General features: G+C 38.8%; 1 protein-coding gene across 2 annotated transcripts in view; it reads right to left on the bottom strand.

Moving 5' to 3' along the window:
• The window catches only part of fstl4 (follistatin-like 4), a 192,413-nt gene that overhangs the window by 118,395 nt on the left and 60,853 nt on the right, over positions 1-13,165 (bottom strand). For both annotated transcript variants that reach the window (XM_011483178.4, XM_078931092.1), the window contains one exon: positions 5,863-6,105. In XM_011483178.4, coding sequence (XP_011481480.1) covers positions 5,863-6,105 — 243 coding nt within the window. The remainder of the gene's footprint in view (positions 1-5,862; positions 6,106-13,165) is intronic.

Here is a 13,165-nt window from a genome sequence, read left to right as displayed (position 1 = left end):
CCTCACAACTTCCTAGCTCCTAAAGACTACAGGGTGAAAGACTATCTAGTTCCCTGGATTTTTATGTAATTTGGACACTTTTTTCCACTCTCATTTGCCAAAGTAAAAACTTGATAAATATGAAAATCTTTAAAGGGCTATTTAGAAATTGCCTGAGTTCTGTTAACGAAAACGTGTTTGAAGTATAGCAAAACACATTTAAATACTTCCAACACAATGAATTTTGGTCTACATTCACCCTAGTGAGAATGAATGAACTCTAGTTCTTTGCAGACTTCTGGGAAATTTTCAAGGCATTGGTTTTTGAAATTGTTGATTCACAATGACATCCTAACTAAATGGCGAATTGCCTGTAGTGAGTAGTGAAGGAATTTTAACACACCCACGCACACCTACTAAACTTTGTTATCAACTGTTTTGTAATTGGGCCATATAAATAAAATTGAATTGCATCAACAACTGAATAACAAACCTGAGCTCACAGGCGTATTCTTCCTTGCCAGCCACACTTCGTGTCTTTTCAGTACAACTTTATATCAGTTCCAAACACTAGACAACTGACAACGTTGAAATAAATGTGCTATTAAATTGAAAATGAGCATGTAAATACAATGTTAAGAACGTAATAGCATTTTAAATAAAGCATTGCATTATTAGCATACACGCTGCTTAAGCTAAAGGCGGAGCTAGGTGCTGCCTTTACCTTGCAGCCTACGCTGTTATTGAACAGAAAACGTGCAAAATACAATGATTTTGAGAAAAAAAATTATTAAAATTTAAAAAAGTCATACATATAAATTGCATTTATATTTTCTCTTTATTAGTATAGATCTTTGGATGGCAGGTGTGGCATTGGCTCCCCTCCCCTCATTGAACATCCCTGCTGCAAACGCTAAACATGATCCAGTATTTTCTCTGCCGAAGAACATCGAGCCACACGTTATCTTTTTTTATATTTCTGAATTACATGTCCATTTTCCAAGTATAAAGTTACTTCTAGGTCAAATCATTGATTATGGATCTTTCCTGTTCAAAAGCAGGTTTTGAATGAATGAAGACACCAGATTCAGGTGAGCCAAAATAACTGCAGCACAAGAATGAATTCTAGAGTTGAGCAGCCCTGCCCTAGATTTTAAGAATGAAATGCCACATAAAATATCCATTTTTTCCTCTGAATTGAACTTGTTTTCCATTCAGTATGAGTGATGACATAACAACAGACACTAAAAATACAAGGACGTGAGAAAAAGCAGAGAAAAAGTTAGGAAGAAAAGGGAAAAGGTGAGATATGATCGAGTCATTTTGGGCATTTTATTGACAAATGCACTGTAAATAAAATGACATCAAATAAACAATATTGTTTAAGCTAGTTTAAACGTTTTAAGTGATAAAAAAGTAAAAATAAAACATTATTTGACTGAAATAATACGTTTTTTACTAAAGGCCTTGATAAAATGCAGTTGTAATACACCCATTTTTCCACCATAGATGGTTAAGTAAACTAAAATGTGAATCCTGCAGGTGCAAAAGTTTTCATTTTGCTGTTTGTTAAGAATGTACACACATCCTAGGTGACTAGTTGTGAACACAAAACGAGGCACTTCTCAAGACACCTGTGACTTATTTGGAAAAGCCTACAGGAGTGAAAGAATAAATAAACACCATCTGCAATCATGTATTTGAGGAACGTTTTTTAGTGCAAAGCATGCCAGAGCTGTGCTGCACCCCCTAGCAGTGGTCCTGCAGGGATTGAATTAATTATAACAATGTTTTATCTTTAAGAAACTCATGCATAGTATCTGAATTCATCTATTTAGCCTGCTCTACCTTGAATTGCATCTTGGGTTTATTGACTGCATAACTATTCATTATACGGAGCTGTGAGACATCACACGGTTTGTGCATCAAAAGCCCACTTAGTTAAACTATTGAAGATAAGTGCTCTGCAGTGTCATTGCTTCATTCTGCCTGAAAGAGCTTAAAAAAGAAAAAAAAAGGTGAGAAATGAGGTTGTAAATATCTACTTATTCATTCATTAATGGCACAAACAACATTGTGGAGCTCTGAAATAAAAAGCAGTACAGACACATTTGACAGGAATGTGACCAAAGCATAGTGTCAGCTCAGCGGCATTGTAGTAGAGTGTCCGCCCTGTGACTGGAAGGTTGTGAGTTCAAAGCCAGGCCGAGTCATACCAAAGACTCTAAAAATGGGACCCAACGCCTCCCTGCTTGAAACCTAGGTGTGTGACAGATGATGGGACTTTAACTTTAACTTTAGTGTCATAGAGGGGCCATACCGAGTAAATAGTCCAGATGTCATGAAACAAAAGTTTGCTGAAATGGTCACTATATTGTGGCTTTGGTCGAGTCCCTCAGCTGAGTAAACAGGCTATCACAGCAGAACAACACAATTTTTCAAACCTGAAAGCAAATCTATCCTTGAAATGTGAAGCTAAATTTATCCACAAAAAAAAAAAAAATTTATTATGTGGGTTTAGAAAAAAGAAGTTGACAGTTTGTCACTGCAGCTGTGGGATATTGATAGAGAATAGAAAAAATATTCATCAACAGGAGCACATTGCTCTCAAAATTGCATCACAAAAAATGAATAGCAATTGGGACTGCAGTATCTTAATGGTAGGACACGTCTGATCCAGGTGATTAGCAGTAGGTTGACCAAGGAATTTCCAGAAGCCACATGAACAATGGCCTTTAGCGGCTGGAGTTGCTAACAGTTTATCTAAACCAGGGGTCCTCAAATCCAAGCCTGAGGGCCGGTGTCCTGCTGGTTTTCCAGAATTCCTGCCTTTTTGATGCTGATCAGCTGGATCGGATGTGTTTAAGCAAAAAGGAGCTGCAATGGCAGGTTGGTTGGAAAACATGTAGGACACTGGTCCTCAAGGCCTGGATTTGGGGCCCCTGATCTACATTATCTCCTACAAGTGATATTAGACCATCTGCAAATAATATCATAGTCAATATGAACCATATGAAGGGCTAGAAATGGGATATTTTGGTTCTATTTAGAATATTATAGGATGTAAACTTCTGGAGGAAAAAAACACAAGAGTGCTCACAGTTTTTTCATGATAGTTTTACAGCTTTTGCCATCAGCGGACACAGTTTGTGGAATGAAACCTTAAAACATTTTCTCTTGTTATTTTTAATGTTTTGAAGTAAAATCTGCCGGGAATTCTGGACGTAAATAACACTGATCATCAACAGTTACATCTAGTTATTGAGCAAAGTAAACACTTAGAATTAAAGCAACTTACACACTCCTTACAGTTTAATTCAGGTTAATGGGCTCCTTGTCCAAGGACACAAACAACCACCAACTAACCAAAAGGCAGCTGACAGCTGCTCAACTAGAAGACCAAATATTGGTTCATAACATATTTCCTTTATGCAAAGTGCACCATTTATTTTATTTTTATTTACGCATAAGCAAAGATTATGATTACATAAAAGCTTAAAACACTTAAAACACTAACACCTTAAAATGGGCCGCATACGGTTGATGATGTTTGAAAGGAATTCTTTCATCCAAGTGTGATACTAAATGCAAAAGCTGCAATATTTTATTCATGTCTAATATTCACTGGACTTTATAAGAAACCAAGATGTTCCCAATATTGGTTTAAAAATGAAGAATCTCCCAATAAGAATTAAATAAAAATAAAAATAAAGTTAGTGAGTTGTTTTTTGTTTTATAAAGTTAGGTATGCTAAGAATGAAAAAGTCAAGGACTAAGCCCGCAGAGTTCTGGTGATCCACAATAACCCAGTAGAAAGTTATGTCTGGTAAGATACTTATGAAAAAATTAAGAGACAGAAAGAGAAGGAGCCTTGAAAAGTATTACATTAAAACAAAGCTACTGCACACTCCTCAAATAAAAACTAGCCTTTAAAAGTACGGAAACTTCAAAGACATTTTTCACTGCCTCCATAAATGACAAAGATCCTTGTTTCAACAGAAAAGTCAGGCATTTTGCTAAAATGGCAAAAGTTTCATTATTTTGTGCAATAATTATTTCTCCCAAACAAACTTGTGATCCACAGATTCCACACTATACCCAAACCTGAAAAGGTGCTTGAGGCTGCAACTCTACAAAACAATAGCTTTTGTTTTCTGCATCTTTCTACTGAAATGTGTCCATACTGTACCAAAGCAAGGCGCCAATATTACTTTGAAAACAGCTCATGCAGTGTCAAAGGCATCAGAGGATCATTTGAGTGCAATTTGTCCTTTCAATAAGCTTCAAAGCATTAACCTGCATTAGTGTCTGTGATTCAGAGACATCAAAGAAACAGCTAAAGTTCAATATCATAGTGGCGTTTGTGTTGCCGTGCAACAACAGCTCCACTGCAGAACCTGAAGACTTCCAGATTATGTCTTTGGAAAATCAAAAGGTTTTTTAAATACATTTAAGCCTCATAGGGTAAACACAACGCAAACAAGCTGATTTTATTTTATAACACAAAACTAACATCATTTCAACATGAAATGTTGGTTTTTGAACTAAGTTCAATAGGGAGAGTGAAACTGTGTGTGTGTGTGTGTGTGTGTGTGTGTGTGTGTGTGTGTGTGACTGACTGCTGTACACTGCAAACCAGGTTAAGTAGTTATGGAGTCAAGTTTTGACTAGTTGAAACTTTGTTAGCAGAAAAAGGTCAGGGTGATGTTAGACCAATAAAAAAACTAAAAATGCTGTCATGGATTCACAAAACTCAATGTTGTTAGACAAGACAATTGTTTTGAACATTCATTCATTCATCTTCTTAACCGTTTATTCCCTTTCGGGGTCACGGGTTTGCCGGGGCCTATCCCGGCCACTTGGGCGTAGGCAGGGGACACCCTGGACAGGTCGCCAGTCTGTCGCAGGGTAGAATATCCTCAATCACACATCCATTCACTCTCACAGTCACACCTATGGACAATTTAGAGTTGCCAATCAACCTATGTAGCATGTTTTTGGACGGTGGGAGGAAGCCGGAGATCCCGGAGAAAACCCACGCATGCATGGGGAGAACATGCAAACTCTACACAGAAAGGTCCCCATTGATGTTCTGGTTCAGGTCCCCCAGCCGGGACTTGAACCGGGGGCCTTCTTGCTGTGAGGCAAGAGCGCTAACCACTGCGCCACCGTGCAGCCCTGTTTTGAACATGTTCCTCAAATTTATTTTAAAACTTTAAGTGGGTTTACCAGAACCAAGGTGGAATCCAGTATGACATGTCTGCAGATTAATTTTATATATAAAGAAAACAGTTAATTAAAGTAAAGTTTGAAGTTAAAAGAAATGTAAGAGTATACTCATTTGTTCATCAAACTTTTAAAGAACCACTTCGAGCATCTTTAAACTTATTTTAAAAGGGTTCCCAGTGGTCTACTATGATTATGCCATTTTTTTGCCAAAGTTGTTTTTTTATGACATAATTTCTGCAGAGCAGCACTAGTTCAGAACTTGGAAATGTGCCTCTTTTCCCTTTCATTGTTGAGGGCTCAGAGCAGGAAGCTTGTGGCCCACCTCCTGTTTTGTCTATGTCACAGATAAGCTCTTTTTCAAACGTTTTTTTTTCCCGTCTGCTTCTGATTCACAATGATTTGAATAAAGAAATGCTCAGAAATGCAAATTTCAGCTAAACTTTCTTCAAATATGTCCATCATGAGAAAAAAACAAAAACACAATTTTCATCAAAGTGGTTCTTTAAAAAATACCTAAAGACAGCAATTATGTTAGTCAATAAGCTGAACACATTCTTATCAATAAATTAAGTTTACAAAGTTCTTTATACCCCACTGATTAGAATTACCCCAGTGCATCTTGCTCCTGAGCTGGTGCAGCGTTGGACAACCTACCTTTGAAGAAGCAGTCTTTGCTGTGTACCACATAGATCCGTCTCCTTTCCAGACAGGCAGTGCGGTACACCTCACAGTGGTTTTCATAGAACCTGCCATCTGAACCACACACTGGTACAAAGGAGGGCCGGCAGTGTTCCTGGCAAACGCACTCAGCTCGGCCAGTTTCTGCCATCACAACACACTGTCGACCGCGACCACAGTTGGTTCTCCGACACGGGTCTCCATCTGGATCAGAAGGAGCTGGGAGAGTAAAAAAAAAAAGGAAAAAAAAGGAAGGATTTTAATATAATAAATACATGCAAGCAATTAAGAAAAACAGGACAACACAAGAAAGTTCTTCTTTTACCAGTTTATTTTAATAGAAATGTCCCAAAGCCTGAGACAAAAGTTAAGCCAAAATGCCATAAGGTACCCAAGAATTTCACATTTCTTTCAACAGAAATGAACTATTTATTACTACTGAATTAACATGTAACTAAAAGGGAGCATCATTTTGTGGTTGTTTTGTGTTGGTTTCAAGTCCAAGTAAACGTAGAGGGTTGTGGCAGGAAGGACATCCAATGTTAAACCAAAGCCAAAGCACTTATGGGAATCAGAACTTTTATACCAGATCGGTTGTGGCCCAAGTTAAGGCTCATAAATTGGGAGGAGCTTTAATCTGCTCTATCATGGAGGGATGGACATAGAGTAAGAGATCCTAGAGGTAAAGAGGGGTCAAATGGTGCTTGGGGCAGAAAAAATGGGAAAATGCAGAAGGAAGGTGGTGGACTTAGCTAAAAGAATTGAAATAGCAGTGGTGAACACATTTTTCTAGAAAAGAGGAGGACCATAGGTGACATCAGACCGGAGAAGCACACAGGTTGATTACATCTTTTGGCATTGCAATCTGAAAGAGATGGTTGGATTGGATGGTGGTGTGTGTAGAATGACTTCTTCCTCAACACCAAAGACAGAACAGAGGACCAAGAGGTGGAAGTGGTGGAAACAGGAAAAGTGCTGTGTGGCTTTTAGGGAGGAGCGGAAACAGAGTTTTTGGAGATCAGGAGGTTTCCTTACATGACCAGAGAGCAACAGCTAAATTGATCAGGAAATCTAAGGACACGACTTTGTGTGTCAGCTGGAATGAAGAAGCAGAAAAGGAGGTGGAAAAAAAAAAATCAGCAAAAGGTGAAAGGGGAAATGTAAAACAAAGGGCTTATAAGGACTACTATGACAGGTTGAAGACAAAGGAAAGGTGGATCTGTACAGGTTGTCTAGACAGAGAAACATAGATGGAAGGAAGTGTGGCAGGTTAGGGTGATCAAGGACAGAGACGGAAACGTGTTTAAAGGTTTCACATAAATGTGATGGAAAAGTAGAAGGACAACTTTGAAGAGCTATTTATTGAGGGAAAATATATTTGAGAGCACAGAGGAGAAGGTGTGGCTGTGGTGAAACAGGAAGTAACAGAGATCAGTAACAAAGTGAGGGAAGCACTGTAAATAATGAAGAGTGAGACTGCTGTTGGTCCCGACAACATTGGAATAGTTTTTGTGGCAGGGGAGTTTCTGACCGGGCCGGTTAACAAGACCTTGGAGAGTGAGAGGGTGCCTAAGGAAAGAAGGAGAAGTGTCCTGCTACCCATTTTTAAGAACAAGGGAGATATGCAGAGATGAGATTGTCATCTGCAGCAAGAGCAGTAAAAGTGGAGGTTTGCTTTGGCAAAAAGGATGAAGGTCAGCTGCGGCAAGACAGAGTGTGTGAATGAGAGGAACTCAAGTGGAACGCTGAAGTTACAGGAAGCAGTGGCGAGGAAAGTGGAGAACCTCAGGTACTTGGGGTCAATAGGAAGAATGTGAGTTCTTATTCCTTAATTGACAGTGTGTTGAAAATTAGCATTACAAATGCATTCATCTCAGTCAGTTAAAACCATGTATTTTGTGCAAAAAATGCATAAAGAGTCTAAACTATAGCAGAATATTTACGATTTACAGTGATGACTAAAATTAGAACACCCCCCAGAGTGACAGCATGTGCCAACACTATGCATACCTTCACACATACATGTGCAGATTTGCATAAACACAAAGGTATACTTGAATATAAAAAAGGAATGCAAAAATAAACCCTTTTGATCAAAACAAATATGTAAAAATGAAAAAGTCCTTTGATACGTAGAGTCTGAGCTGCTGTCAGCTGCTGCCCCTTATACACAAGCATTTCCATCAAAACCGCTGACTGACTGGGGCACCTTGTTTTTCCCCCTGATTCAATCTATTTGCACTTAAAGCTGGTCAAAAAGCTGCTGATCCAGCCAGATACTCCACCTTGGATTTATCACTCCTGACTTCACAAACTTGACCGGCACCTTTCTTTGTTGCCGTGATGTGAGGATTGCACGCCTTTGGGCAAAAGGAAAACCCTCAGTATTCTTTCCTTTACATTTAAAACACCTGTGTGTTTCAAGTAAGTGCAAAACAATAAAATATTGCATTTATACTTTATTTTAAAGAGTGCTGACAATGTTTCCCAGTGTCCATTTCGCCATGAAGCACTGTGAAGTCATCGTTAGCTCGAGTGTTTTAACATTCTGAGAGCAAACAAACTAATTGTGAGTGTTGAGTTTTGGGCATATTTCTTCTCTCAAAATCTCAAGCATACCCGTCTGCCCTTTGTATTTACCTTTGATGTTAACAAGCACTGCGATCTGCCATGGAAACCAGAACAAACACAAAGGAGATGACTGCTGGCTGGAACACATTATGAGAGGAAAAAAAACAAAAAATCGCCAATCATTGCATGAAGCCTCAGTGTCAAAGCAAAAAGGGAAAAGTTAGAAAATGATAAAAACGAAACTCCGCTTTGAGAATATTCTCCACCAATGCTTGTTTTGCTGCCTCTAATACCGCATTGAATTTAGGAGACACTGAAGAGCGCTTGACAATTACAAGGAAATAAATACATGTCCCAGAGGGGCTTAGTGGCCATTGTGTTCATTCCGTTTTAAGTTCAGTGGGTTAAGATGGCGAGAAGGGTTGAGGCTTATTATCCCTCCGTGGAATAAAGCTAAAAACCAAACTGGCTGGGTTTTCAACTCCTATAATCAAACTGCTGAAATAGAATAGAATTTTCCTGTGCCATAATTATTTCTCACCTCACAGCATATTCAATAACAGAGGTAACGCTCTGTTGTCGGAGGACAAAAGTCCTGTGATAACATAAAGGCAATTTGTGGGTCTGCTGGCGCGCACACAAACAGGCACATACACAAAAAGCTTCCAATTCAATTTGGTTCCAATGTTAACATCATTAATATAGATATTGACACACACCAATGAAAATACAAACACACATTTTTATTTGTATTTGTCCGATCGGTAGAAATGCTAATTTTTCCATTTAAAACTTGATGGAAAACCTTTTTCGTAAAGTTTTTACTTTATTATTCCACTATATACAACTTTAATTCATATTAATAACCAGAGAAACTGTAACTAAAAGAGTGTCATCAGGAAGTGCAGGGGGACACAGCCTACAGCTACGTACATTTGATTTAACACAGCTCTACTTTATGATAAGTACTTGTGTCAATGGAAACTGTGCTTTGGGGGGGGGGGGGGGGGGGGGTGCCAAGTAACTACCCCAAAGGGAGCGCGAGTGAGATTGGAAGAAGGCAGACTCATTTCCTCTTTATCCAGTTTACTAATTGTTCTGCGTGTCTCGGTAAAGCATCTGTGGGAAATGCAAAGCAGCCCATCTCCCTCACCACCTCGCCGTTCGTGTCAAGGTCGGGGACGATTACAAGATTGTTTGTATTCTCCAAGCGTGAGAGATTAAACGCTTAGCAGCAACTGTCCAGTGGCAGATATCCGACGGTGCTGGTACTTTTTCTTACAGTAGTTTTCTACTTCTCTGCTGCATTTTCTGCGCCGACACACCCATTGTGTTTTTCCGCTTTGTTTAGACAAAAGAGAACACAAGTCACAACAACAATAGAGATTAAAACTGGCTAAGAATGCAAGACAAGCATTCTGACATTTAGCTAAGTCTTTGTGGTCCCATTCCCTTGGACTCAAAGTTCTTTGTGTGACGCTCTCTTGGACCATGCTGGCTGTGATTCTTGCTTGAGACTCAAAAAATGCCAACAGATAATCCACCCCGTCTAATCTGCTGGCAGAGTACTTTGAATTAACCGGCCTCAAAAATGCCACCATACCAGACTGACCATCTACCAGCCTCAGGCTTTTCATCCAGTAACTCTAATCATTTTTTGAATTCATGCTTTATGACAAAATCCCTTGTTTGTCCATTTATCAGTTTTATTTGGGCTTTAGAAAAAACAGAAACAAGATATTGTCACCCACAATCACAGTTTCGCAACGTGGTTCGAATGGCAGACTTCATAAATATAAAAGAGCATAAAGGGACAGGATGAAAATGTTTTGACTTTTTTCTGACATTTTACTGCTTCTTTTTCATTCTCCAAGTAGACGAGAACACAGCCACAAGCATGAGGCAGCTTACCATCTTTTCAGTCATTGTCAGGCTCAGCCCTGCAGTCACGGGAATGAAGTGATTGAACAATTGAATTTTTTTTTTTTAGCATCTCCACAGAGGGGGTGATTTGTTGGTTTTGATGTATTTTCCTGGGGGAGACATCAGAGACACTGATGGACTTCTTGCTAATTAGACCAGAAGAATTTTTTTCTGCCTATGCGGGACTCTCTGCCTGAAGCGTCACCACGGTATTGATCCCCACAGTCCAAGGGAGTGCAGAATATTCAGGCACAAACCTTTCACAGTCTCAGCATGCGACATTTAGAAAAGGGCCTTTCTAAATAAACATGACATGAGAGCAAGAAATAGACTCGTGTGTATTTGAGTTCTGAACTGTTCAGTCATAGTTGCTTCCTAGCAGACCGTTTGAAATCAGCCTTGAAAAAATGCTTAAAATACAAAGCTACTGTAATGAAGTGCATTGCAACCCTAGTGCTCACACGCGATAAGCTGCTAATGAAGCTGTGTCTCCAATGCAGCTTTCTCTACACTGCTGTCAAGCTTTGCAGACTTAAATATATGCCTGTTCATCACTGTTACAAAAATAGATCTACGCTCCTAATTTCAGGATGCATTTACAGCCTCTTTAGGCATTTCTGATTTAACTTTTCAAATTATCCCAGATACTGTTACAAACCAGTTCGAAGCAGAAGCTTTTGCAAATGTCAGACACAAGTCATTATCCAGCACAAGAAGAGAGAAAATGCTCCTTTCCAGAAGTAATTCAGGACTGCCTAAAGGCACATTAGGAACTTTGGGATGTTTTTTCCAAACAGTGCAAGTAGCTGGGCCCAATCCTTTAGCTTCAAGCAAATATTGTGAGCCACACAGTCATCGTACATGTCTGGCAAGGAAAAAGAAATGGGTAAAAGAAGAAATTAATGTCTCTTCGGTTGTGCAAATGTGGTTTAAATTAAATGGATACATCATCGCAGCATTGCAGTATGCAAAGGGCACAAGCATGATCTTTATGTGTATGTTTATATATATATAAAAGAAAAGCGAGAAAAGCATAGTCACATATGCAGACACTGCATATTTGCACTGTTGCAGCTGTGGATAATTAAATATTGAGACAAGCCGTCAAACACAGTCTCCCCTGTGCTGCACAGTTGGACAAAGCACTCTGGGCATGCATGCAGGGCTGAAATTTCAAGGAACACCAGTCTCCCAGAGAGCTACGCGAGATATGCAGAGGCATAAAAACACAGATAAGGACAGACTGTAATTGCGTCTGCTTCATCCTGTTAAGGGTGGTGGGATGGCTGGAGCACAACCAGGCATTGTGTGCCAAAGGATGCAATTTCTCTGAATAAACTAAATAAAGGCAAATTAAATACAATTCATACACAATAGAACTAGATGTAGATCTTTTAAAATATAGCCTTAAATATCTATGTTGTCTGATTTTACAAAAAGATATATATATATAGTTTAGTGCAGCATTAAGGAGCATCTTTCAAAAATACAGGCAGAGACTGCCATTTACCACCCAAAATAAATATCATAGCAACACGATTCGCTGCAAACCCATAACACATAACAACCCCCACTAACAAGTAATAAAGACATCAATGCTGCACGACAGGACATGTCATTTTCTCCATTATAAAAGCCTTACAATTTCCCCACCCGATAAGTGGTAACATTTAAAACTTTGAACAAAGATTCCTGCGTCTCCGTGCAGACGCTATCTGCTCCTACCATTGTACGCCGTACTGACAGGTCAGGCAGAATAATTTCAAATATTCAGGTAAGAATGACAGCTAATGGGACAGAAATGGAATATTTCATCTCTACATTTGTGTCATATTCTGCTCTATTTAGACTTATCCAGAGGGAAGAACAAGTCCTCCTGGATTCATCTTATCTGTGCTGACAATACAGAAGCCGCATCTAAAGAAGACGGAGATACAGTTTTCACAGCAGCTTTGATATGTCTGGGTTTTTTTCCTGAGGATTTCTCTGGGCTTACGTTTTAAGAACTAAAAAATGTTGCCCAATTAAAACATGTTTTGGAAGGTTGTTACAACAGTCAAACTGATATGTTCACATCTAGCTATTTACTGAAACAATACAGATTAGATGCTTATTCAAGTGCTTATAATGACAGTGTTGACATGCTGGTGTTATCACTTTCTGCATGTTTAATCTATCAGGAGCTAGCCTGGAGATTATCTGTTTGTTGTGTTTGTCATTGTTTGTGTTGGACATTATCAAGATTAAATTCACTTTTCATGAGTGGATTATGAAAGCAGAGTTATCTCACATTTTTTCAGAATGTTTACACATTTCCTTTAGATGACACAATGCAAAAAAAAAAAAAAAAAGAAAAATAATTCTTGATAAAAAAGATTGAAGTGCCAACTATATAGCTCGTACAAGGGAGGGAAGATACAGAGCAGAAAGTGGATAGATGGCCCTCATTTTAAAACATGCTGCCACATTTCAACTCCCTCTGCAAATTAAAAACAGCTAAAATAACAGCCATACATGAAGTAACTTAAGATAATTAACTTTAATATTAACTTGCTACCAGAGCCATTACTCTCCATTAAATGGAGCAAATTACCCATTACCTTTATGACCTTTTTCTGAATAGAAGGTTAGCCATTACCTGGGATTTGACGCCAGCTGCCTGAATAGATACAGGAATAATGTTACTCCATGTTCTCTTATGAAGCAGTTTGAAAAGCAGTTAGTAAAGTTGCCTCTGATGACAGGTGTCCAAGTTTGAATCAAGGAAAAAAAACGAAACATGCCT

Source organism: Oryzias latipes, chromosome 14 (assembly GCF_053564925.1).
Source record: "Oryzias latipes strain Hd-rR chromosome 14, Olatipes_Hd-rR_3.1".
NCBI lineage: Eukaryota > Metazoa > Chordata > Actinopteri > Beloniformes > Adrianichthyidae > Oryzias > Oryzias latipes.
This window is presented reverse-complemented; position numbering and strand designations above follow the sequence as displayed.